At 42.9% G+C, this 27473-nt stretch overlaps 2 protein-coding genes across 16 annotated transcripts in view; one reads left to right on the top strand and one right to left on the bottom strand.

Moving 5' to 3' along the window:
- Window positions 1-15776, top strand: part of LOC110979988 (zinc finger homeobox protein 3-like) — a 113298-nt gene extending 97522 nt beyond the window's left edge. For all 11 annotated transcript variants that reach the window (XM_022236216.2, XM_022236213.2, XM_022236215.2 and 8 more), the window contains one exon: window positions 337-15776. In XM_022236216.2, coding sequence (XP_022091908.2) covers window positions 403-10680 — 10278 coding nt within the window. In that variant the 5' untranslated portion in view covers window positions 337-402 and the 3' untranslated portion in view covers window positions 10681-15776. The remainder of the gene's footprint in view (window positions 1-336) is intronic.
- A 6560-nt stretch (window positions 15777-22336) lies between these two features.
- The window catches only part of LOC110980033 (puratrophin-1-like), an 89849-nt gene continuing 84712 nt past the window's right edge, over window positions 22337-27473 (bottom strand). For 4 of the 5 annotated variants that reach the window (XM_022236309.2, XM_022236307.2, XM_022236310.2 and 1 more), the window contains one exon: window positions 22337-26358. In XM_022236309.2, the coding sequence (XP_022092001.2) occupies window positions 26195-26358 (164 nt within the window). In that variant the 3' untranslated portion in view covers window positions 22337-26194. The remainder of the gene's footprint in view (window positions 26359-27473) is intronic. The other variant, XM_022236312.2, reaches the window with a different exon arrangement.

The raw sequence follows: 27473 nt of genomic DNA, 5'->3' as shown, positions 1-27473 counted from the left end.
TTGTAGTGCCTGTTTATAGTGATAACTTCTCTTACGTAGTATCCATCCCAGATTGAATTATGCACTGTGTAATATGGAAAATTCACTCACTTTTGGAAGTCTCGCGTACATTGTATGCATGTAGTATAATACTGCAGCCATTGGAACCGGTTTGTTCTGCTTGTCTATCCACAATTGAATTTTGATACCACAGCTAGTTACCCTGGCTTCCCTCCAAAATACGTTAATTAGCATTTGTGTGTTGTTCAGTGGCCAGTTGAAGAGCAAGGTTTCAAAGTTAAAGGAAGAGCTTCATATTATTAAATATTTCCCTTTTTTTCTTATATTTGTTAACAGACAATGGAAAGGAATAAGGTGTAAAGATATCTTGGATCCTGTGTACGCATCCAACCCTGATGCATCATGACGGCTGTGGAGCAGAACTCAATGGGCGACATCGGGGAGTTTCCTGACCAACCACTGCAAGACAGACAGATGGTGAATGCCAAGATAGCCAACAGTATGCTAAAGGACAACAACATCCAGCCATTTGGGATGGACAGGGCCCTTTGCAGCGATCTTAAGACTGCCGGAGCAGACCTCACAGACACGGAGGATGGTGGGGACATTAAAGTCAATGGTGACACAAAATCTGAGGAGGGTGGATTGCAGCACCAGCATGAAAATGGACCACAGAAGGGAAGCGGACCACCAGAGGACGTTGCATGCTCAGAATGTCATGGGCAGTTCACCAGTCTACAAACATACATGGAGCATCATTGCAAAGCCTCCAAATTCTCCTCTCAGAACGAGAATATTGAAGAGTGCGATACAGCTGGTGAGAGTGAAGCAGCTGTGTCGCTAAGTGGAGATGAAAGTGATCTAAGTGACATAGAGAATTTTGAGGGCGAGATAGTTTACAGGCCCGATGGGTCCGCCTACCTTGTGGACGGATCGGAGCTGTCTGACAGTGAAAATGCCCAGTGTGGGTCCAAGGATCCACCCAGTGTTGTGCGGCAGCCTCTGAAGGATGCAGGCAACATGTCGGCCTTCCCGGGAATTGTGAACTCCCTGCATGTACCTGCCTACATGACCATCGGTAATCTGGCCCAGCTCAGCATGGGCCAACTGGCCACTCCAATAGTGCACAGCTTCCGCGTGTATGATGTGAGAACAAGCAAACAAAAGGACCAACTAGGCTCAGAGACCAAGCCACGGGAGGAGGAGCCGCATTCCATCAGTGAGAATGCTGTGGAGGGCCATGGTAAGCCCATCCTCATGTGTTTCCTGTGCAAACTGTCCTTTGGATTTGCCAAATCCTTTGTTGCGCATGCCAGCAATGAACACAAACTTACGCTGAATGAGGAGGAGAGAAAGATTATGGCCCGTAAAGGCCAGTCCGCTATTGTACAGGGTCTGGGAAAGGAGAAAAGCCCCCTGTTGTCCTTCCTTGAAGCCACTGCCATCAAATCGCAGCCCGGCCATCAGCTAAACTTCAAACACACACCACCTTCCAGTGAATACTTGCAATCTGTATTTCCCTCTGCCGCTTCATCGGTTAGCTATGTGTACCCTGTGAACGTCACCATCAGTACTAGCTCCCCCCTCACTACCACTGTCACGGCTACCTCAACTTGCATGTCACAACCAGGTAGTGTTGTGGCTGCCAATGTTGACACTGTCCCTGGCTCTGGTACTGATGGACCAAATGCACCGGATAATCAAGCTCCGCCTGGTCTCCTAGCAATAGCCAAAAGCGAGACTGACTCTGCAGGACCAAATGAGAACAATGTTGCATCCCCTGACAACGAAAACAATACCGAACAAGAGGAAAATAAGCAAAGTGCTGAACAATCTGAAATACTCCACAAGGACCATGCCTCTCCAGAGCAGAGCCAATCCACAGGGACTGCCGATGGATCACTGCCAGTGGAAAAGGAAGCTTGCAAACTGTTGACTGAAACCACACAGGAAACTCCAAGTCCCAGTTGCCCAATGAAATACCTAGAGCCCAGGAAGGCAGACGTGAGACAGAGCCCCAGCCCAACCACCAGGTCTAACTGTCAGACACCCCACCAACAAGAGGCTGAATCTCCTTACCCTGGGAGCTTAGCTGAAGAGAGCTCCTCCCCCCGCCCAAGCAGTCGTGACACCTGTACTCCCTCTGATTGCTGCGCTTCCAGCGGGAAAAATTCCAGTAGTGTTGAGTGTCCCAAGTGTGACATGGTCCTGGGCTCGTCCCGTTCTCTTGGGGGGCACATGACCATGATGCACTCCCGAAACTCCTGCAAGACACTGAAATGCCCCAAATGCAACTGGCACTACAAGTACCAGCAAACCCTAGAAGCCCACATGAAGGAAAAGCACCCGGAGAGCGAGTCCAAATGCCCATATTGCGAGACCAATCAAACCCATCCTCGCCTATCAAGGGGGGAAACATACACCTGTGGATATAAGCCCTACCGCTGTGACATCTGCAATTATTCCACCACCACCAAGGGTAACCTGAGTATTCACATGCAGTCCGATAAGCATCTAAACAATGTACAAGAGCTGCAAAATGGCAGTGACCAGTTATTTATGCACACCACCAAAGTAGGAGGGGAAATGCCTCCGACACTGTCCTCATCTTCAACCAAAGCCAAGCCCAAGCACACGTGGCGGTGTGACGTATGCGATTATGAGACCAATGTGGCACGCAATCTTCGCATCCATATGACGAGTGAGAAACACATCCACAATATGATGGCCATCCAGCAGAACGTTAGCCAAATGCAGCGGGAGATGCAGACCAACCTGACCGGCTTCCAACCCGAAGAGTCCATGTACATGTACATGGCCCAGAACATGCTGCCCATCATGGCCCAGGGACCAGAGGGTATGGACATGCAGAGCATGATGAACTACAGTTACGACCCAACAGCGTACGCCGCTATGATGGGCAGCATGGCCCTGGGTGTGGCCCCTGGCCCCGACCAGACCCGGATGCAGGAAGAACAAGCCATGGTCTCACCAGATGACTTGCAGAACAATGAACCGTTGAGGTTATACCAGTGCTCTGTCTGCAATAAGTTCAGCACTGACTGTCTGGGTGAACTGCAGCAACACATCTCGCGGGATCGTAGCGAACCAAATGAGGAGCTGTGGCGCATAATCATCGGGGACGTCCAGCAGTGCGCTCTCTGCAACTACACAACACAGGTGAAGGCCAACTTCCAACTCCACATGAAGACAGATAAGCACCAGCAGAAACTACAGCTTTTCAACCATATCCGAGAAGGTGGCAAGCAAAATGAATGGCGGCTGAAGTACATGAACGTGGGCAACCCCATCCAACTTCGTTGCAATGCTTGCGATTACTACACTTACAGCACTGACAAGCTTCACACACACACCCACAGTAGTAACTATCGTCATGAAACAAGCATGAAGCTCTTCCGGCACCTGCAGAAAATAAACATCACCATCAACCCTGAGTCCCGCACCTTCCACTGCCCTCTGTGTAACTATTCCACAAAGGCCAAGCTCAATTTGATACAGCATGTCCAGTCTTTGCAGCACATCAAGAATGAGGAAAAGTTGACAAAAGCTTCACCTAAGGAAGGGATGACAGCTGATGGTGCTTTAGATCTCTCAAGGAAAGAACGACCATCACCGACTTTTACTGCCTCTACATCAAGGGACAAGGATAAAGAGCATGGAGAGCCAGAAGCCAAGCGTCCCAAATTACCTCAGGAGAGTTCCTCATCAGGGAGGTCGCGAGCAGAATCCCGCAGCAACCCAAACACCACACAGATATATTCCTGTCCTTATTGTAAATACAGCAGCATTGATCAACAGCGTATATCTGCCCACGTAGTGTCCCAGCACAGCATCAAACCTCAGGCAATTCTGCGCTGCCCGCTGTGTCAGGAAGTCTGCACCAACAAGATCAATCTGGAGGTCCATCTCATGGATACCCACAGTGTCTCCCGGGAGTGCATGCAGCGTCTGATGCTTACCAGTGAGTGGGTGATGCCGACTGCTACCAACCCTCCAGCTACCACACCGCCATTCATTCAAGGTACCAATCCTGCGATGGAAGCCTTGGCCCAAGCCGGCCTGAAACCAGCCCCAGCTGAGTCACCAGCACCACCCTCCGTGGAAACAGTCAAGATGGAATTGCAGGACAAGCCAGCACGGGAGTCTCCGGGGCCCTCCAGTGACACAGAGAGCACAGATCTGTACCGCTGCCAGAAGTGCCATCTCGTATTCGCCAACATTGATCAACTCTATGCCCATCAGGACCAAAGCTGCCCCCTCACTGAGCAGGACACCCCAGGTGGACCAGGTTTTCTCTGCTGGAAGAAAGGCTGCAACCAGTATTTCAAAACTGCCTCCGCACTTCAGATGCACTTCAAGGAGATCCATGCTAAGCGTCAGCAGTCCGCCAGTTCCGAGCGCCACATGTATAAATACCGCTGCACTCAATGTAGTCTTGCTTTCAAAACCGAAGAAAAGCTGGGCAACCACATGCAGTACCACCTGCTGCGTGCTGCCACTAAGTGCCCTGTGTGCCAGCGCATGTTCCGCTCCGTCCCTGCCTTGCAAAATCATATTGAGACATCACATCAGGATCTGAGCAATACCGAGTTGCTCCAGTATTACAATTCAGTGTCAAATGGAGACATGGTGCCATCATCTAAATTGGTTGAGGATTCCCCAAGCTGTGGCGAGGTTCCAAATGAGAATGAGCAAGTTGATCCATCACAAGATGACAATCAAATGGAGGCAGAATCTGTGGATGGGACCATCGACAGCTCAGACGCTGGAAAAGATGATACCGGTCGACAGGTCGAGACCCCTAATAGCCAGGAAGTAGACAGTCTCTCTGAGGATGGGAGTCAAGATGGGAACAAGTACATTGATGATGGTTCCTACACTGATCCTGTTCGAAAATACAAATGCCACAGATGTCGTTTGGGCTTCATGCGTCAGAGTGAGCTAAGCAGCCATAACAAGACAATGACACATCGTAAAGGGGATCGTAGCTTGACTGCCTTTCAACTCCAGAGGTACTGGGACCCCAACCGCCCATACAAGTGTGATGTATGCAAAGAGTCCTTCACTCAGAAGAACATCCTATTGGTGCACTATAATTCTGTCTCTCACCTTCATAAATTAAAGCAGAGTTTGAATGAACCCACCGAGACAGAGGCAGCAGCTGAAACTGGTGATGGGAAGCCCTACCGATGTAACTTGTGTAAAGTTGCCTACAGCCAAGCAACCACACTGGAAACACACATGCGCTCTGTTCTGCATCAGAGCAGGGCAGCCAAGCAAGAGGTCCAAGGCACGAGTACCGAACGTGAAGAATCCACTCCTGAACAGAGCAGCTCAGTGGAAAATGGTGAACTTGGTTCTCCAAAGGTTCCAGGATACTCAACCCCACAGCAGCAGGTACAGGAAATGCAGGCTCAGCAACTGCAACAGGCACAGGCCGCCCAGCAGATGCAGCTTCAAATGCAGCAAATACAACTCCACCAGTTGCAGCAACTGCAGCAGGCTCAGCTGCAGCATTTCTTGCAGCAGCAAGGTATGACCCAGATTCAGTCTGAGGCCGCCCAACAGTTACAGGCAGAGCTAGCACTTGCCACTCTGGCTGGTTTCCCTCCTGGCATGATGCTGCAACCAGGGCAGGTGCTTCCTCAGCCCTGTGTCTTTAGCTGTAACAAATGCTCGTCAGTCTTTGTGAGCCAGGAAGCACTCACACAGCACCAGCAGACTCAGTGCAGAAGTGTTCCATCCTCTGAGAATGCAACCACTGCAGCCACACCCCCAGCCACTCCAAAGCCAAGTATTCCAGAGGCTTCCATTAATCAACATCCAAGACGGACTCGCACATCCCAGGTGCAGAGAAAGCTTCTGGAAAGTTATGGGTTCGATCTCGTCCAACAGTTTAATGAATTTGCTCAGGGTTTACCAGCCAGCATTGCCCAAGAAGACAAGTTTTACTGCAGTGAATGTTCCAAGGAATTTTCCAGCATCTTTGTGTACAAAGCCCATCTAGAAGAGCTTCACAAGAAGGTTTTGACCATCAAAGAAATTGAGATGTATTCCAAGAAATTTAAGGAAGAACTCTTAGAGAACAACATTGAAGATGAGAAGGATAAAACAGAAATGGATAAGCAAGACAGAGAGGATAAGCCAGGTGAGAAGCAGCTTGAGCAAAATGGGGAAGTCAAAGAGGAACCCAACACTGATGGGTCAACTCACACCCAGATTTCAGAGGATCAGCACATTGCAGCTCAACTTGCTGCAGTGCAGTACCTTCAGCAGACGCAACAACAGGGCCAAATGTCTGCTTCCCAGGCTATGCCCCCTCCTCCCCCACCACAGATGCTACTGCCCAGTGCATTCCCATTGTCTATGATGCAGTCCATGCAGCCACTGTCTAGCATGCAGAATTTTAGCATGATGCAAGGGATTACCCCCACTCAGGCCAGCATGCCTGCCATGCAGGCCGTTCAGTATGTGGATCCCAACTACATGCAGAAATCCCCCAAGCGTGCTCGTACACGCATCACTGATGACCAGCTGAAAATCTTGCGGGCCTACTTTGATATCAATAACTCTCCCACTGAGGAGCAGATTGCAGAGATGTCGCAGAAATCTGGGCTGCCACACAAGGTTATAAAGCACTGGTTCCGCAACACCTTATTCAAAGAGCGGCAGAGGAACAAAGATTCACCCTATAACTTCAACAACCCTCCAACCACGACACTCCAGGATGCAGAGAAATCTGCTCAGTTGAAGGCCAAGCAAGAGGTGGCAGCAGCTCAAGCAGCCGCTCTAGCAGCTGAGCAGGCTGCAGCAGCTTGTGCAGCTGCTGCTGCAGCGGCAGCGGCATCGGCCGCAGCATCAGCTGCAGAGGCCAAGCGGTCCTCTCCAGCTCCCATTTCGGTTAATGGTGGTTTCAGCAACAGTAGAAAGAGGAGTAAAGGAGGCGGCAGTTATTTCAGTGAAAGTGATTCGTCTTTGTCAATGTCAGCATCAACCTCAATACCTGTAGTGTCGCTACCATCAGCATGTGTGGCGCCACCTGCCTCAGTACCCTTTTCCACAGCCGCACTTGTTGCTGCTCCAACCACAGCCACTGCAGCACATTCTTCACCTCCATCTGCCCCATCTTCTGCATGTAGTTCTTCTCCAAAACCTGACACAAAAAAAGTAGACATTAAACAGGAATCCTCCCAACCAGAGCAGCAAAAGTCATCCACACCGCCCCCAGCTGATTCAGACACACACACTGCCGCAAAGAATTTGCCCGTGAAATCTGAGGTTCATGTAAAGTCAGAAGATTCTCAAAAGAAATCCCCAGTTCAGAGGGACAGGGAGAGCATAGCAAGTGTCAGTTCAGTGAATAGTGTCTTCACATCAGAACCACAACAGGGAGGTGTTGGTGGCCCAGTGACCACAACATCTTCACCAACTACACCTACCTCAACCTATTCTGAGCTGGCCTCCCCAATACTCTCTCCCATTTCCCCAGCTCCACAATCTATGCCATCTGCTACCTCCCCAACGCAACGCTGCAGTGGTTCAGGGTCTAAACGCTCAGGCAGGACACGTTTCACTGATTACCAGGTCAAAGTGTTGCAAGAGTTCTTTGAAAACAATGCCTACCCAAAGGATGATGACTTGGACAACATGTCACGATTGCTGAACCTAAGTCCTCGAGTAATAGTAGTCTGGTTCCAGAATGCTAGACAGAAAGCACGGAAGATCTTTGAGAATCAGCCTCTTGTGGATAGTGGAGACTCTGAGGGTGAGGGAAGCAGTCGTTACAAACGAACCCCAGGTATGAACTACCAGTGCAGCAAGTGCTTGCTAGTATTCCAAAGATTTTATGAGCTGATTCGGCACCAGAAGTTGCATTGCTACAAAGATGAAGAGGGTGGCAACCGCTCATCATCTCAGGTCAGTCCAACTAGGGGTCCAACCTGCACCTCACCCATGGCCAAGAGCACAGCTAGCAGTACAAGCAGTGTCTCATCTGAGACTGTGTTCACCAAGTCCGAAGAGAAGGTAGCCAAAGTAGAGGCTGAGCCCAAGGCTGAATCTAAACCTTCTAGCACCATGCAAGAGAATCAAGGCCCTGTGGTACACTATCAGTGTGAGAAATGCAGCCTTGTCTTCCCCCACTTTGACCAATGGCGGGACCACCAGCAGGTGCACATGATGAATATGGGTCTCTTTGGGAGCTACCTCCCGCAGCCCTACAACATGATGTATCTACCCTACCCCGAAGCTATGAATGGTGTGACTCCAGAACAATACTTGAATTACCTGAGCAACAAGAAGGCCAATGAGTCACCCACAAAAAGGAAGTTCTCTGAGACAAGCGATGACATTGTTGGACCCTCAACTTCTGAAAGTCCAGCTGACAATGGTGACCAGCCAAAAGACAAGCGACTCCGTACCACCATTTCACCAGCTCAGCTGGACGTATTGTATGCCAAATACCGAGAGGACAGTAACCCTACACGGAGAATGCTTGACATGATCTCAAAGGAAGTTGGGCTGAAAAAACGAGTGGTCCAGGTCTGGTTCCAGAATACCCGTGCAAGAGAGCGCAAAGGGCAGTTCAGGCTCTCAGGGCTAAATCAGATGTGCAAGTGTCCTTTTTGCAGGGCACTCTTCAAATCCAAGTCTGCACTAGAGGCTCATATCAGGACTCGTCATTTTGAACAACAGATCACCAACAGTCAGATGGAAGCCATTTTGGCTCAAATGCCAGAATGTGAGGATACGGGAATGCTGAGCCCCCAGTTTGACAGCACCACAGGCAACAACCCTTATTCAACCAGTCCCAGCCTCTCCCAGGATGGAGAACATGCTGTGAATTTGTCTTCCTCCCACAAGGAACGTCGTAAAGGTGAAGAGCTGATAGTCATTTCAGATGATAGTAGCAGCCAGGATGGAGCTGACAATGCCAATGAGTCAGGGAATTCTGATGAGTCGGGAACCAAGCCCAGAGTCAGAAATAACAGCGGGCATGATTCTGAGGGAAGTAGAAGAGAGCTGCCAAAACAGTGGGAGGGAACACCTTCCCGCAGTGGCAGTGAGTCATCCCAGCTGCAAATGGACGAAGATAACAAGGAGTCTGACATGCTCTCCCCCACCAGCAGTATGGTTGGAGAAGACTTCTATGAGAACACCCTGTCAGAGGCAGGCTCCATGGATAGGAGTGAGGATTCTTTCAGTAATCTAGATGAAGGTGAGAGAATGAGGATGCGAGAGGCAAACAAGAGGTACCGCACACAGATGAGTCAACTACAGCTCAAAGTGCTAAAGCACTGCTTTGCCGACTATCGCACTCCAACGATGCACGAGTGCGAGCTGCTAGGACAGGAGGTGGGTCTGCCAAAGCGAGTGGTGCAGGTTTGGTTTCAGAATGCCAGGGCCAAAGATAAGAAGTCCAAAACAGTTGTGACCAAGCAGTTTGGCATGATAGGCCCCAGTAGTGATGGCACACCCGAAATGTGCAAGTTGTGCGGGGTCAAGTATTCCATGTCTATGTCAGTGAGGGACCATGTATTCACAGAGTTGCACATCCGCAGTGTCAAAAAACACGTTGGTCAGGAGATTGAGAAGGATTCTGAGGATAGTGCAAGATTTTTGTCACTTCAGCAGAAGGTGCATGGTCAGCAGTCTCAGCAACAGCAGCAACAGCAATCCCTGCCAGCCAGCCAGCAGTTCCTCCCAGCAGCTGCTGCTGCAGCAGCAGCCCATGCAATGATGCCCGCAGCTCTCAACCCAGTCACTGCGGCACAAATCCAAACTATCCAGGCCATGCATGCAGCACAGATCATCTCACCTCAGATGGCCTCCCAGCAGATGGCTGCAGTAGCAGCCGCTGCCGGCATGCTACCAGGTTCCTCCGGGGGATCCAGTAAGCAGGAAGGGAGGAAGGAGTTGGGCATCGGTCAGGAGTCAAAAGATGAAGAACAGGCATCTCAGCAGGCTGCAGCAGCCCAGCAACAGGCAGCAGCAGCGGCAATGCTGGCCCAACAACTCAACATCCCAACGTCCAGAACAGATCAAGCTTTAATGTCCTACCTCTATGGAAACATGCCCCCTTACTACTCCCAGATGCAAATGATGTACCCCTTCTACACTGGGGGCCAGGAAGCTGCCATGATGGCAGCCTATGAACAGTCCATGCAGGCTGCTAGCATGCTCCCACAGATGGCCCACATGTATGGTGCCAATCCCCTAGCAGCTGCTCAGCTCCAATCCAAGAGCACCGAGTCTGCTGTGCCCAAGTCCAGTGCCAGCAAGGAGCAGCAGGAGTCCACCTCCTTCCCTGGGGACAAAGACAGGCTAATCTTGCGGCCAAAGTCCTCCACAAACCGATACCTCTGCAAGAAGTGTGAGAAGGTCTTCACGGACCGGGACTCTGTCACTTCCCACCAGGTCACTGCCTGCTACCCAGGTCAGGTGGTCAACACGGAGGAGACAGTGGAGAAGCTGCCCTCCAACCGGTTCCTCTGCCTGGCCTGCCCCCGGGAAGTGCTGATAACAGAGGAGGATGTGAACAAGCATCTTCAGTCAGGAGGGCACGAGAGGAACGCTGCCTTGAGACGTGCCAGCGGCAGTGGCAGCAGTAAGAAGAGTCATAGCTCCAAGCATCATCGACACCATCAAAGTAAGCACTGAGCGTGTTGAGAAAGTGTCAAGAATTATTGTAAAGTCATAGAATAAATAGTGTATGGGAGACTTAACATGCACTGCACACCACTCAGCTCAAATAATTTAGTCAAAAAAGAACAGATCATGGTGGTTATCAGTGCTTATTAATGCTATTCTGAAAAGTAAAACTATTTGAAATTGAAATTGAATTATAGTGCGGAATTCAGAATCATTTGGAAGAAATTAAACGGTATTCTGATGATTTTTTTGTTTTTGTTTTTTTTTAATGAAATTACGCATGTGAATTTCAACAAAATTGCAAATTAGATTACAAGAAAATGAGATGTGGGTGAATTTCGTAAGATAATACGAGCTGAAGTCTGTCCTATAATTTGTGAATGTCAAATATAAATTATGCGTAAATCACATAGAACTGCCAAGCATATATAAGCTCTTTTTAAGGACCAATATGAGTAATTCTGTGTTAACCAGCTGCCCCACCTTTTCTTTTTTTCATTTGAATTCAAAGAATGATTTGAAATTATAACATGCTGATATATGCACTGTTTTTGTCATCACCCACGGTTCTGGTCAGAGGAACAATATGATACTTGAATACACCTTATGTTTTGTGCTACAATGATGTACATAAAAGTTCAAAACCATAAGATGGTATTATAAATGGTTAAGGATGGTGAATGTGACTGATTTTGTAAAAAAAGATGGTGCCTGTATTTAATTTGGAGGTTTTTTTACTAAACACTTGATAGTTAAATGTTCAGGAATAAACTAATGTGTTACTGTGGGATTTTTTCCTTCCTGGGATGGGACTGAAAAATAATTTTTTTCTGAACTATGAATACTTAGCACTGCGTCTTGCATTTATACCTGATTGTGAAACAGTGCTTAAGTCGGTGAAAAAAAGAAAGGAAAAAAAACAAGCAACGAAGGAACTTACAGGAGGAGACAGTTTTAGCCCTTTAACTGAGATGAATCAGAGTTGGGTTATTTCATATTATGAAACTTGGGGGACGAGTTTCAGAAGGAATGTGGCTAAATGTTTTTGTTGAATAGAAATTTAAAGTTTTAGGTTTGAAGCTAAACAGAAATTATCCTGAGCTCTATTCTCTCAATTCAGGTGGTGACTCAAAGTCAAAAGAGCTATATAATTTGTATAAAAAGGGGGACACAAAAACGAGTGTGACATTAGAGTAGCTCATGATGTGGAATTCATAAAAATATATATTACTAAAAAAATATTCACTGATACTGTGTAGATGTTTAGAGTTTGTGTGTGTGTATATATATAAGATTCCTATATGTACAATTAAATATAAACCATAAGAGTGAAGTAGGTCACCCCTTCGTGTGATAGCAATCCCAGCATTCAGTGGACCATGGCATTGTGATGCCTGTATTTAATGAAATATATTAGTCTAGATTGAGCCAATCATCAGGTTTGCATTGATTGCAAAGATATAATTTTGTCAGCCATGCTTTTTTTCCATCATTGTTATTTTTCTAACAATGTATGAATTTGACAAACTTAGAGTTACTGTCTTGTATGGTCATGGCCATCTCTTGTTTCCTTGTAGTTGTATGGGAGTGAATGAAAGGATAGTGCGTTCACTTGTGTATCTGAATTGAGTGAAGAGAAAGGTGGTATAACATGAGACCACGCAAGCCACAGAGCTTGGAAAGTTCATCACCATAATCAGCGCTTGATCCTCCGGGTTGGATAAACAAGCGAGGCCTGAATGGGTGCATTTAACAGGAATTTGTCCTGGGTGTCACACGATACTTGCTACTGATCGGTGAAGAGACAGTTCCCACTGTGGTTTCTGTAAACACTGGGCAGTTTAAGGGAGGGAACTTTATCAATGATCCCAATGTGTATCAAGTTTTTAATTATTAGGGGGTGGGGGATAAAAAAAAAGGGTGGATGATGCCAATGTCCAAACAGGGTCTGACAAATGGTCAGATTTATTGTAACCTGAGAACCCGTCGGACACAGCTAGAGTTTAATTTCCTGTAGTTGCACTTGAAAAATAAGAGAACAAAAAATTGATGCCAAGAAAAGTGGGGAAAAAAGTGGCATGGTTTTGTGAAATTCTATCCCTCTGGTACAATTAAATAGACATGTCAATAGCCCAAATGAAATGGTGTATATCCTTACAGGGGTTTTCAAGGCAAATAGAATTAAGTTCATGTTCTGAGGTTTTTTAGCTAGACATGGTTAGACTGCAAAGATGATAAGATGCTAAACCCAACCGAGCTTGTGAAGTCATTAGTATTTACATAATTCTCACATTTTTGTGCAACCCATGACTGCAAAGCAGTCATTTGGTTGTTTTTCTGAGTTTCCTGTCATTAATATTCAGAGACAAGTCAGTCATGTTTGGTTTCTTCATGTGGATTTTTATTTTTGAAAGAGCTGATGTATGGGCTGACACAGTGCATTAATGACCAAAATATCTTGTAGTTTTGTGATGTATTTTTTTGTTTTTTGTTCTTCCTACTTTCCTGTAATCACAAGAAAATTATATTGCTTGTATGATGCATTTACTTTTTAAAAAATTTGATCCTTAATGAGGTAGATATGTCTAATTAATGTTTGAAGTACTACAATATAATTAAAATATCTAAAAGCATAATATTGGACATAGAGTAAGGTAATAAGACAAAAGGCACTCTACACAGACCAATGCATCACTGAATTTTATAGTTTGCCAGATTGTCTCCATAAAGAAATGGTGCACAGTCTCCATCAAAAAATGGTGCACGAATTGTATTGCAGTATGAATAATTATAGAGTAGAGCCCACTGATATGGTGTTGAGACAACACAAAACAGCAACAAGTTTTCTATGTAGTGTGTATTTTTTTCTACCGCTGCTGTGTTGATATATTTTAAAAAGTTGATTTTCCCTGCCAACTCTGATCTAAGGAGGAAAAAAAGCAGAAAGTTTGAAAATGGCAAAAATAGTTTTGAAGTTGTGCAGTCCCAGTAGGTAATTGCTTAAAAGCAAGCTTGTCTGTCTTCTAGTGTTGTATGTTCGTTGTACATGGGATTAATCATTGGCCAAAGGAGAATCAAGAAATATGGAAATAGCCTTTTCCAGAGCTTTTGAAACAAAACAAAAAAGTAGTTGAAAAAAAATTAATGTCTATCCAGGTGTACATAATGTTAAATGATGGTTAATATGTAGCAAATGTGGTGTTTTCTTATTTTTTTAGTAAAAGAAACACCTTTAGAGGCCTGTTTGTATGCATGCCATGTTTTATAATAAGCTTGAAGCACACAACGACCAAGTTATCTGCTGAATCCATGCTTAGCTTGCTTTTGAACAATGTACATGTACAATCTGGCGACCAAGATGGTATATTTTACGCAGTGATCTGTTGTAAGGATCACTAAAGATTAATTAGTAGTTTTATTTTAGGAGGGTCAAAAGGGGCGGGTTTTCTGTTGAATGTTTTTGCTGTTTTGTTTTGTTATTCCATTTTGCATTTTGCCTCCATATGGTGTAAGAAGGGAAGGGGGGCTGTGATTGCTAAATATATTGATTTGTCTTCTCCCTGCATGATTGTAAAGAGGATGACTAGTGTAAATGTTGAAAGTGGACATCATGTTGGCTTCCATTCCTGCCAGTCTCAACTGTGGATGTGGTGGCCTCATTTAAATTGTAGGGTGGTGTTGAAATTCTGTGATTGTAAGCAACAAGAAAGGCACCAAAAATAGAAGGAAAATCAAAGGAACGTTTTTTCTCCTCACTTAGGCTATGGTTGCTGGCCATTATTTATGTTCTTTGATGATGAGTGGAAATATGACACCTTTGTGTAGTAAAAGAATATCACTGGAAATGCTGAGATAACAGCACAGGACAGTCATTGTGTAGTAGCTAAGAATGAAATATCTATGTAGTAATTCTCAGTGATTTATGATCAATGGATTAAATTCAAACAGATAAATCTGAAAACTTTAATCAACTGCACCACACTGTAAATATGATGTGCACAAATGCCAAATAAATCTTTTAAAAAGAAATAAACCGGCCAATTAGCAGCACGGCACATCACACGGAATTGAAGACACGTATTTATACATTTGATGATTAATTTCGGTGGTAGTAAAAATTAATGAAATCTGCAGAGCCAGTTGTTATACACAAACAGTAAATGTAAAGAGGACTCAAAATCCAAAGAAAATTAGATTGACTCACAGTCGCTGCAATTTTACTTTGAGACAGAAGTCTGAACTGTTTTTGTGTATTTTGAGGAATGCAACCAAGACTGTGCAGTGCACAACATTTAGGTTCAAGGGGAAAATGTTATGCATTCTGTTCAGTCATTTCAGAAAGTGTTAATACTGGTTTATTCAAGCATTTGGACATTAATTCATTTAACACAAAAAAGCCTTGTGAACAACTGGTCGGGAAAACCTTGAAATAAGTCGTTTGTATGATATATCACGTTTGTATTGTTCTCACAAGTAGCTGTTTCTCGTATACTGAGGCTTGGACTTGTCAAATTTGATTTGGTGTAAACAGAAAAGAAGTCATTAATAGTCGGTACGAAACCTTGGTGTATTTATGCACAAATTAAACCTAGATTACTGTAGTCTCCAATAGCATTTGTATAAAAACACAGTACTGTTTGCTACTGTTCGGTGGACTAATGCAAGTCTACCCTTTGTGTGCACTTGTGCCAAACTGTCAAAAAAAAATTCGAGAAAGTGTTTAAAAAAAAAAGAAAAAATTGATGTTTAATACTAAGCGTGTCTTCTATTTTTGTTTGGACAAAACAAATTTTTTATATTCTATATGGGATGTTTGTTACCATAGCTCCTTGCTGCTCTGCACTCAACTTCATTTGCTTATATTATTTTCCTGCATTTTTTGTACTTTTGTTATGTTCAAGCAGTCATCAATAGTATATATCTGATTATTTTTCATTATGGTACACATATATTTATCACATGCCAGATAAATTCCTTCAGTTGTTTTTCCTCCCCATTTGTTTATATTGTTTATTCAGTTTTTGGTTAGTTTAATTTAGTTCATTGCTTAATAAGTTTTGTATTTCTGGTCATGTGATTAAACGTAATGAGGTACTAAACAAGAAGCCATTTCTCCAGTTGTAGTATTTGTTTCCTGTCAAATATCAGAGCCCCCCCCGCCAGTTCCTCCAGTTCCCCGCCCCTGATAAAGACTGCCGTGGCAAAGAATAAAGTTAAACCACGTGTATTTTCTTCAAGTATCCCTCCAAATTTTCACTGCCACATACCATGAATGGCACTTCCCCATGCACACATACTTGTACACAAAATGATTCAGGCATGGGGGGGGGTAACCCCTCCACGCTCTGACACACACCAGTATAGAACAAGAAAGGCTAATTATTTGAGCATCAGTGGTAGTGTACATGCATTGTCTATGTGTCTGCCTGTCCACAACAAACTTTTAACAAAATCTGTGGGGCATGACCCCCCCCAAAAAAAAATTAGGATCCACCCTAGTGACTTATTTTAGAAAGACTGTTCTGGTGGAGACTAGGGGTATGCACGTCCCACAAATTTCCCACCCTTGGCCTCTCACTGGAATTTGGAAAATAGAAAAAATTTGTTTTAGTAAGAAAATACTATAAATATATGGTGTCCATAGGAACCCTTTTTGGCATAATGCTTAGGACAGTTTTTACTGGCTCAAGAGTTCAAACCGCCTACCTTCTCATCTCAAATTGTGTTCGTCTCCTTGGTCAATAGGTCGATATCCAACAAACCAATCACAAGGCTTCCTGTGAAGATAGTTGATCATTTTGGAAATACACCACCATGCATTTTATAAGAAGACTTGTAATTGGGTAATTGGTCTATTTTGGTACTGACCATTTCAAAATGGAGGACACTGCTATTCACATACTGCCTGCAGGCTGACCTGGAGAAGAGGTTAGTTTTCTTTTTCTCAGTGTTTCTTTACTTTTTGCCAATTTTGTTGTGTCGTGTCACACAGTCTGTGACGATGTGGACAAGCATCATTTGAAATTTAAGTGGAAATAGATAATTTAACCAGTAGAAGTACATGAAAACGTGAGTCTCAAACAGTAACTTGGCTTTAGGTAATGGGTCATTCTATAAATTCAGGGTCCAAAAGTGTGACACTTTTGTGTCACTGTGATACCTGACCTATGTCATGGAAATGTCACTGAAATTGATTTCCAACTATTTATATTTGTTTGGCAGGTAATTTGCATTAATTCATCATTCGTAGAAACTAGAGAATGTGTTCAAAACTTACTAAATCATATGTGACCCCCTCTGCAAAAAAAGGTAATAAGTCACGCAATTCCAAAATATGTTATGGCCTGTTCTATTTGGAGAGGGCAAAATGTCTTCAGAAATGTGATTTGGTGTTTTTCCCCTGTTAGCTTGTATAACATTTATGTATTCAGAATTTGTGACTACAAACATGGATACTGATGAATAAAGATGAAAAATGGATCATTCAGTTGGAAATCCTACATAGCATTGTGTTTCCAAGTGCTACACTTTCTGAGCTTTTTCTTGAAAAGTGCTTTTATTGAATCCAAAAATGTAGATATACAAATGTCTAAATATCTTTGGAACGGCAGTGCACTATAGGGGTCATTCATAAATCAAATTGTAGCTTTTGATGTACTGAATCCAGCCATATCGAAAACTGATAACCTGAATCTGGCAACATATTACCCATTTTACTAGAGCCAGGCATATATGCCAGCTGTGATAGGGACACGAAAAAAATTAATCCCTCATTTATATAATGACCTTTAAACTAAGGTGCCGACTACTGTTGGCTACTGTACATGGCAGTAGGCCCATGGACATATTTACCCCAACTAGAATTACAAGGCATCCTCCAAATGCACGTGGTGGATGCATTCTACAATCCTGGATGAAAATTGTTGGGACTCTTGGCACTAGCCATACGCTCTATGGAGCGCAGACAGCGTGAATGGACCCAACCGTGAATGGGGGTCTGGAGGTTGGAGGCCCACCGAGATTTGTCCAGGATTGTCTAAATTTGTACAAAGTTTTGGGCATATCGTTCTGTTCAGGGGGTGTGTTGTGTAGTGTCGTTTAATTAGAAAACACAGGTTGAAAATATGAGGAAAAGTTATGGCTGCATCACACTATTAAAAGAAGGGAATATCAGTATCTATTTTTGTATTGTGTAACCACAGGGAAGTGTGATATTGGGGTAGTCAAGTCCTATGAGGAGAACAATCTGGAGTCATTTTTAGGGATTCGATTTCAAGGCACGATGTGTGCATTGCAGAGTATGTGTTTGTAGAAATGCATCATATACAACGCACCATAGCATTTCGTGGGTTATCTGTACAAACAGATTTCTTTTCTAAACATGAAGTGTGTATTCGGGTGTGGACACAATAAAATCATGTGGAATTTCTGGTTTCTTTTAGTAATTCCGGCATTTTGTCGAGAAATGCAACAATGATCCATGAAAACTGTAAAAAAAAAAAAGGGGGAGTGACTCAAGTTCTATAATGACTGTAGGCAGTGTGCCGTCTGTGTATTGCATGTACACCCTATCATTTAGCGCATGTTATATGCTAAGTTGGGTGAGGGTACGGTGGAGATATGCAAGCATGACAATGCTTGTGGTGTTCTGATGGTGAATTCAGCATATTTGATGTTCATTTTGAATTAGCATTAATTCAAATCGGCCAATGCTGGAAAAGGTTCGCACACTCTAGGTAACCAGACCCTCCCCATGCACACATAAACAGGCATACGTAAACCCAGACAATCCTGGACGAAATTGTTGGGACACTTGGCACTAACCATACACTCTCCAGCCCCTACCCCTACTCCCCCGGTCAATGTTGTCATGTCTGGCAGGAGCCCAGACAACGTGCATAGACCCAACATTGAATGGGGGTCTGGACATTGGAGGCCCAAGATTTGTCCAGGATTGTAGCTCAACCCTTTAGTTGAGAGAATTTTTGACATATGGAACCAAGGAAGTAGAAACAGACCCATGTCAGTTTCATTGATTTTGTGCAGACATGGTAGAGGGCAGGGCTTTGACATGGTTGATTTTTTAGGGAACTTAGCCTAGGGAATAAGGGGGGGTTTATTTTCAACCAAGAGATTTGACCAGCCATATACAAAAACTACACGGCTGGTCAAATTTATCACTTTTCTTATGTAGTTGAATACCCCCACCTTTACCCTATATGACATGCTCTGCAAAAAGGAGTCTCAAGTCACTGAAGCCACTTTTGAGTTTTACTTTGTATTAGATTTTTAGGACTTTGAGCTCTGTTTTGATGTGTCACTCAGTTTGGTACAATGAAAATGGATGTGTAGATGTTAAATGTTGAGGATTCCTCTTGCCTAAACTCTGTGCAATATTCTTTCAAAGACTCAAATAATGACTTTGGCAACGTGACTCATTTTACAGCTTGAGAAACTCTAGTAATGTCGGCTTGCATGTTATTGGGCCCTGAACTTTGATTACTTTGATTTTACGCCATTTTCAGTGGGGCTTGAATTAGTGCTTTGCACCCCTATAGTAGGAGCACACATTCCCACTTGGATGTCACCTAAACATCTTGTTTTGGTTCTGAGCAGTCTTAGGTCATTGAGGTATCCATTTCTAGCTTAAGTAACATAGGTCCTAACATCATCCATGGCATTGGAAAATCTGATTAGGTGCCCGATGCCATCAACATTAGGGCTGGAGTTAGTTGAGTTGTCCCATCTTGCCCCCCTACGTGGGATACGGGGCAGGGGTGGTGGCAAGGGGTTTAACAGCTTAGGCTCTGCCCTGCCAGTAGTAGACATCAAACTTGGGTTACTCTGGATTAGTAACACTTTTCAGGGGCTTGAGTGGAATACTACATGTATTTCCACAAGTTTAATTTTGCTCCAGTATTTAAAGGCTGAAGTATAGGAATGTACCCAAAGGTGACTTTTGTGTAGTGGCCTTCAAGGGCCAATTCTGAGCCATTTGGGGTGGGGCTGCAAGAAAGGACATTTTCTTGTGGCCTTTATAGGAGCTTAGGTTAAATTTTGAAGGCTTTTTAAAAGCTTTGGGTAGCGAGATGAAACAGCGCATAAAATTGTCTTTCATTGCACTTCCAAATAAATAAAGAGAAGTAACTGGGGGTTATCTGATAGGCTATGATATAAACTGCTCTGCATTTGGAGGCAAAAATTCAATCAATAATCCAACGCTGTATATTATGTACTTTTTAATAATTTAAATGTTTTAATAAAAATATCAATAACAGTATGTGAGATACATATTAAGTAAGCCTGGTTACAAAGTCTGTACACTAATAAAAAAAAAGGAAGCCCATGTTAGGCTATAGAAAATCATAATAGACCATGAGCAATTCCAGAATTGACCTTAAACCTTCAAATCTTATATTTTGCTCCTTCAGATGTTAGATGCCAAAAACCCTGGCTAAATGTCAGGTCAAAATAATTCCTATGCATTTTAATTATGGTACTTCAGAATAAAGATGTGTTTAGAAAATCTTCACAAAATAATTACTTAAGTGTCAATGGGTGTTATGCATAACTAGACTGTACAAGATAACTCAGTGGGAAAAGATAGAAGAAAGAGGTTTTGACATAGCTGGGAAGACAACTGTACATGGAACCGGCAAAATACCCCTCACACGATTTTGAGGCAGACGGATCACGGAAATGAAGCTAAGTTGGTGCAACTACCGAGGCACCATTTTAAGCTCAGCAGGTAAGTTGTTTTTGGTAATGATTGAAAACAGCCATTTCAAATTATTATTGTTTTTAGAGTGGTTTTTATCTTGATAGGTGCATGCCTGCACAAAAAAATGAAACTGTTCCTTTTCTCAACGTTACCAGTCTACTCAGTTATTAATAGACAACAGATGAGCAGATTGCTTCAAGTTGAAGATTGGTTTCAAAAGTGTATAAATAAAACAAAGTAGCACTGACATTTTGGTAATCATCAGGTGAAGGGTAAAAGTCATTCAAACACCGCCCCCTTACTTGCACAGGATATGTGATTGTGTCTGGCTGTAGGGTAGTTAGTCTTGATTAGATACACTTCACTTACTTCCTGTGACAAGAACATCACTGTACATGAACAATCAGACCTGTGGAGTGGATAAACTGGTCAAAGGATTGAACTGAAAACCAAAACATATAAAGGTTTGACCTTTACTCATATCCAAATTGAAATAAAGGACTTTTTTGGAGTGTTTTAGTGGCTGAAACATATGCCTAAAGGGACAGACATCAAGTGTTGACTTCACTTTCTCTTGAACTGCCAAAAGATAACTGTCTAGAGCAGATGGCTTGAATGATATGTTTCACTGTAATGAATTTGAACATAAAAAGGCCAGGGTTAATACACTGAGTCATCGTGAATGATTATGGTAATGTTCCCTGATGCAAGTAAAGTCTTTCATCTCTGAACTTAGGAAAGGTTCTCACACTATCGATCCACAATTCTTAACATCTTATCAATCTTAACAATCTCATCTCTACAGCTAAAAATGGGGAACAAGTAAATTTGATGTTTCAAACTCCTGTTTTGTTTGTTTTCATCTTTTAATTGTAGTAACATAAAGAACTTTGACAGCTGTGTATTAAGTAAAGCCCATTATCAAGAAAACATGGTTGGGGGGGGGGAATTCGTTGTAATGCTGCAGAGAATAAAGTTTGCAGACTGTCTGTCTGTATATTGCACTGGTAGCATGCATTCCACACTAATTGTCTCCATTTCAAACAAAACATGCCCACAGTTTCCATGAATGCAAACTATATATAAATCCCCACAAGGCTAGGAGTCAGGACCACGGCAGGTGAAGATGACCAATGAGTACCACTTTATAAAGTGTAACTCTCTAAACCTGCAAGTTGTCAATGAGGTCATCCAGAATACAGTTGTTCATTTTTGGCATTTCAGTGCAAGTTTGTACTAAATGTTCATGTTGGTTTCCAGATTTAAAAAAAAACTGGAACTTCAAAGTGAGCTTGAATGCCCAAGAGGGATAGCTAACATATCCAGGGTACTGAATAGGATATGAGTCAGTCTACTAGGTGTGGGGTGCAGGGGGAGCAAGATTATCAGTCCAGACCCTGTACGTCATGTAATTAGTCAGTATGCCTTATCCTTGGCTGTCATAATTACTCGACTTATTAAGGCTCTGAGTCCCTAGTGAGTGTGACGAGGCATAGCAGACTGGGCATGTTTGTGAGGTAAGCTTAAAAACAATGCATGCTAGGGGTGACTCAGGTTTTCCGCTGAGCACAGTGTGCCCCACTTTTGTGCATTTACACCTTTGGTTCTTCTAAAATGCACACACTCAAAAAACGAACGAACTAGCTGTACTGTTTCGAAGGGTACTTGATTCCACATTTGAGCACTTGGAAGAAACATGCAGGCAACTGGAAAGCAAGGAATTTCTGGGCAGTACAGGGAGTTGTTCAGTGTTTTCAGTTGGATGGATGCCTGTAAGTGGCAGGTAACCGCTGTTGGCCATCAGAAATAAATAAATAACAAATTAAACAAATGGGTAGAGCGTACACAAAATGTTAAAAAAAGAGGAAATTAGCTCTTCTGACAAAGTACTACATGCTTGAAGAAACTAACAAAAAGCACTTCACAGTGTTATATTATCACCCGTAACTGACAAGAGTTTCATTCTCCAGAAACTTTTAATATTCAGACCAAGTCTTCTACAACAGTGCCGTAGTCCCTAAATGCTTCTTTCCTCCATGACTTGCCACCGGGGTGCCCAGTACTGGGTACCTTGGGTTTATACACATAGCTGGGGTGCCCGAAATCCGACAAAAGAGCGGGGCCTTGTGAAAAAAAGATCAAGCTGCTGGGAAATGCCATCATTTTTCAGTTGGCAATAGCGGAGGTAATCCGTCATTGTTTTGAAACAGTATACCACTGTTTGCAGCATTCAGTGCCCGCGGATTAAAAGTGGGGACAAAAGTGCTCTAGCACTCTAGCAATGAGCGATACAGTACTGCTGCAGGCTAATCCGGCCACATTTGAAAAGACACCACTGCCATTCAGCGATGCACTAGGCCAATTTTGAGAACAAAGGAAATTACGCAACACCGCACAATCCGCGCTCTCTTTATTGGGGGGAAGGCCTGGCTGCAATACCCGGGCGTCAGTGGAGGCTGCCTGTCAGATTAGAGACAGTCATTCATGTTGGCACAAACATCCAGTAAATGAAGTTATGAATTTTGAAGAATTTTGTAAATGGAAAATCTTTAAAATCACCCGGGGAACTCGTCCCGCATGTGCAAATTCCACCCAGCAGGAAGTGGTTCATTTGTTCACAGCTTATCCATATCACCTTAATTAACGCCATGTCAGGGTAGGACCAGAAAAGTCTACCACAGAAAACAGTTTTGAAAGTCTCATTCATCTTTCCAGATGTTCAAAATGAGTACAAAATAATCTCTTCTGCCATTCTGATCTCCAATCTACATATAGTTGTTAATTTGCCAATAAAACAGATACACGGATCCTATTTGTAATGGATATATTTGCCTTCTCATACTTGAGTTCCATGATGCATGGATCAACTCTCTTGCTTACAGTAAAACTGTAGTCAATCCAATGATGACAGTGTCCACTGGACTAACTTATCATTATACAACATTATACCATCAACAGTGCAACACAAAGTGATTATCTGTATAAGCGTGTAACAGAGAAACAAGTCTTTGAGATATCTGATGGAAAGATTAAATGAAAATGGGATGATCGTTCAAAATACTGATTGAAACTCAACTGAGTATTTAGGAGAAATTTACAAATCCGTTTCTGGGTACAGTATAATGAATTGCTTCAGAAAAATATTAGTGGAGTATGAGATTATTTGTAAAATGCATGAAAACAATTTTCATCTTGTCAAATCTCCTCGTTGATAATTATTAATCAAACTCAATACTAGTCCTAAACTAACCAACTTAAATATATAAAAAAATCTCTTGGTACATTGAAGATTATGAACAGTACAAGAAACATTCCAAATACTTGAATGTGGTAGGCAAATTAACTTACACAATTTGTACCCATATTAAAAATGTTTCTTTCTAGTAATACTGCTCATCATTCTACAGAGTTTAAATCTGAGCATTTAACCAAAAAATGTTGCCACTCCTGTAATAAATATTGATAAAATTTGGTTGATGGCCATGGGAAAGATATGGACTCCTAAATGTTAGGTTACTGGAAGACCAGCAGATAAACCTTGTTGGGCTCTGTACAACAAGGAAATATCATGAAAAATATTTCAACAGTTTTCGTTTTGAAATGTATTAAGAGCACTAGGTCTTTGTTTACATTGCTTCTTACATCCTCGATCATGCTCCTTGTTTCATGTTAGATTTGCTCAAACAAATCAACAAAAATGCATTTCAATCAATCTTATGAGAAGTCTTCCTCATTTTCACAAGGAAAAAAAACACAAAATGCCAAACAAACCTTGATATATTGAAGAAAACGGGTCCTGCATTTCTTAAAATATATAAAAAGGCAAGATTAAATACTTAATATAAAACCCAATAAGTTAGCACCATTTCCATAAATGGTTGTTTTCTGTTATGTACAAGTCAAATACTAGTCAAAAATCCAGACTTTGGTAATGTTTTGGTCAGCATTGTTAAAACTGGCAGTTTTTGATGACACTTTTTGATAAAGAAAAATGGTTCATCAAAAGATACACATTTTGAACATTTACAAGGCAAATGCTTTTTTTTTTTCTTTTTACAATTTACACAGTTTGTGAAAAGAGGTAATATGCGGCTGAGAAAAAAAAACAAACCTGTTGAGTCTAAATCGAAAAAACAGAACACCAACCTGTAACTTGTTGGATAATACAAAATGGAACTTTTTAGCATTTACAGCTAGCTTTAAATAACTCCAAAGAGTGGTAAGTAAGCAAAATAAAGTAAAATGCAGTTCTACTGTGGGCAGACTTGATTCTCCCCATGTGTCCAATATGAGGTACCCATGATAAATCTTTCAAAAGGCAGTCAGTAAATAGGAAAAATCTCCCTCGGTAGAAGTCTGACTAACTGATGTACATGTAAGAATTAATGTCATTCCTTTTATGACTAGCTGTCACAGGAACACTGGTCTATCATCTCAAGTTGTTAAGCGTAATTTCTGTAAAGGGCTTAATGGCTGAAGGGATTTGTTTTGTTTTTTTTTTCAAGGGAGTTATGGACACTATAAATGTGGTCAGACAAACTCCTCCTGATGTGTATAAGTTTGTTTCTGCATTCAATTGGGGACCCTGAACAATAGAGGACAATAAGGTCCGCGATTGACAGAAGGTCCCCGATTGACAACTGTGTACAAAACATATGGGTGGTCTTCTAAAAAGTTAAAGTACAAACAAAAGAGGAACAATAGGGGGTCCCCAGTTGCAGGCAAATACACACTTGGGTGTGTGTGCTAACCTTGGCTTTCCTATGGAGACCTCAGAACAAAACAGGTCTAGTTAATGCAGGTCATGTTAGAACCCTGTCCAGACTAAACCACATACCCTCTCTGAAAAACAGTTTTCGAAGCATTTTTGGGTTAGGGTTGGTTTGGGTTGTGGTTATGCATACCAAAGTGAAGAGGTTGGGTCAGGGAAACTGTCAACAAAGCTCGACCAGACAGTGTTGCACAATAAATCAATGTTTTCTTCAAGACTTTGTTAACTACATGACTGCATGACTGTGTGTTTCTCTGTGTTATGACACATTATGATATTAACCCATTAGTCTGCTAAAACAGGTTAAGCTTCACTATATGCTACACGCTGACCAACTGCTCTGATGCACAGTTGCTCTGTACTATGAATCAGATTAATCAGAGAATCTGTCTGCAGGTGTGCCACCAAAGGTTGGCTGCTAACCAAGATCCAGAAAACCTGATTTTAGCTGCATGGCTCAATGTGCAGAGCGCCCTAACATCGACCCCGGCCTGCACTTACACACCACCAAATCAGTTAACGCCAGCCCCTCTCTGACTTATGACACACAGCGCATCACAGCTGTCGCTGCGCTGGACCAAATTCCCCGCAGACAATGCATTGCAGACCGCCTAATTAACAGAGACACAAGGAACAAGAAAGCGCTGACACACCACGGCAGGAACACATGTAAGTTGGCAGTGAGCATTAGCGCAGGGGAGCCTCACATCAGGTCACATATCAGTGTTTCTCCTTCCCTTCTGAATCCCGCGGTTTGCTCACCCGGCATGAAACAACTCTATTTGTAAGATAGATACTAAGGGTCACTGTCTCTTATAATGCACCACTCCCATCCAGGGGGAGATTTGTTTAAAGTTCATATCCCTGGGGAATCCTGTACTAGAGCAGACAGGGGGGGTGTGAGCAGATAAGAATGGCACACATCTCTCCCAGAGATTACCATCTCCACAGACTGTGCTCAGCAAGCCGTGCATTAACTGGGCCAAATTGGAAACATTTTTCCTGCAATATGGTTCTGCTTAATATCCTCCTTAAAAGCTTTCCTTGTTGCTGGAGTTGGAATCTCGCCGTGAGTTAGAAACTCTTCGGATTCTCAAACCCTCATCAAACTCGGGTACTTCAATGATGCTCTGATACTGCTTTTCTCCAGTGAAGCTACGTGTACAATCTACGGGCCTCTCTGGAGTCTTCACACCTGTAAAGGGAATAATCAGTACAAACACTGAGTGAACTCACTTACAAATAACATGATAAACCTCCAATAATTGTCTGCAAAAAAGTTCAAATAACAGCTTCCACCAACTCCAGCCAGGATGCACAATATCCTAAGAACTGACATGACACAAAACAAAGGATTCACGAATCACAGTTTCTGTATGACACTCTTGTGAGCAAACTTTACCCAAGCAAATCAACACATTTGGATTTAACACAGGAGGAGTGAGTCGGTAAATAGTCAGATGTGATAAAAGAAAACTGACAAAACTACTAACGACTAGAGCAATTCAAAAATAGCAGCGAAAGCCATCAACACGCTAGATAGATATTTTTATTTGGCCGCAAAAATCCTAACATCAAATAATGCTGCCTTCTTTGAATTTGCACCAAAAAAGCTCTTGAAGTTCTGGCCAACAAGATCCGCAACACTCTAATCCATTAAATATCAAGCTAGACTTGAGGCTAGATTTTACCAGCCATAAGTGCAACACACCAACTGCCACCTCTCACATTTTCACTCCTCAAGATGGATGATTAAATTGGAGAAGGATCACACAGAGGTAAAGAGCAAAGGATGAATTTTAAATTTCCTACAAATACAACTGCTGTATTAAGAAGCACGCAACAGTGACATCAAAAGAACCTGTTGAACCCATCAACTACTCGTAAAGAGGTTTTACAAGTGAATGGATGCATGTGTGCATACGTTAAACTGTTTGAACCTGTTACCAGCTATTCTGTAGTTTCTGCAATATGTCTAAAAAGGGTACGCCTATCTTCTTAGCTTTCTGCAACCACCTGCTGCTTGTCTTGCTTGAAAATGAGACTAGCGTGTGCATGATGACATATTCATTCTTGTTCATTTCCTTCATGCATGATTCGCAACAGTGAGACAGGTGAAATATGATATCATGCAGAAATTTATGACGGTGCCCTGTTTCTGGTGGTCTATATGGGAAGTGGACAGTGAGTTGCATGTCACCTTGTCACAATCTAACTGATAACAGTGTACTAACTATACATGTTTTCATGAGATGCAATTCTAATTTCTACCCGGCGCAAATCCATCCTTGGAAATAGTTGTTTGTGGTA

This window comes from Acanthaster planci, linkage group LG06, assembly GCF_054643075.1.
Source record: "Acanthaster planci isolate LZ-2023a linkage group LG06, COTS_SCS, whole genome shotgun sequence".
NCBI classification, from domain to species: domain Eukaryota; kingdom Metazoa; phylum Echinodermata; class Asteroidea; order Valvatida; family Acanthasteridae; genus Acanthaster; species Acanthaster planci.
The sequence above is the reverse complement of the archived record's forward strand: the minus strand, read 5'-3'. Positions and strand labels throughout refer to the sequence as shown.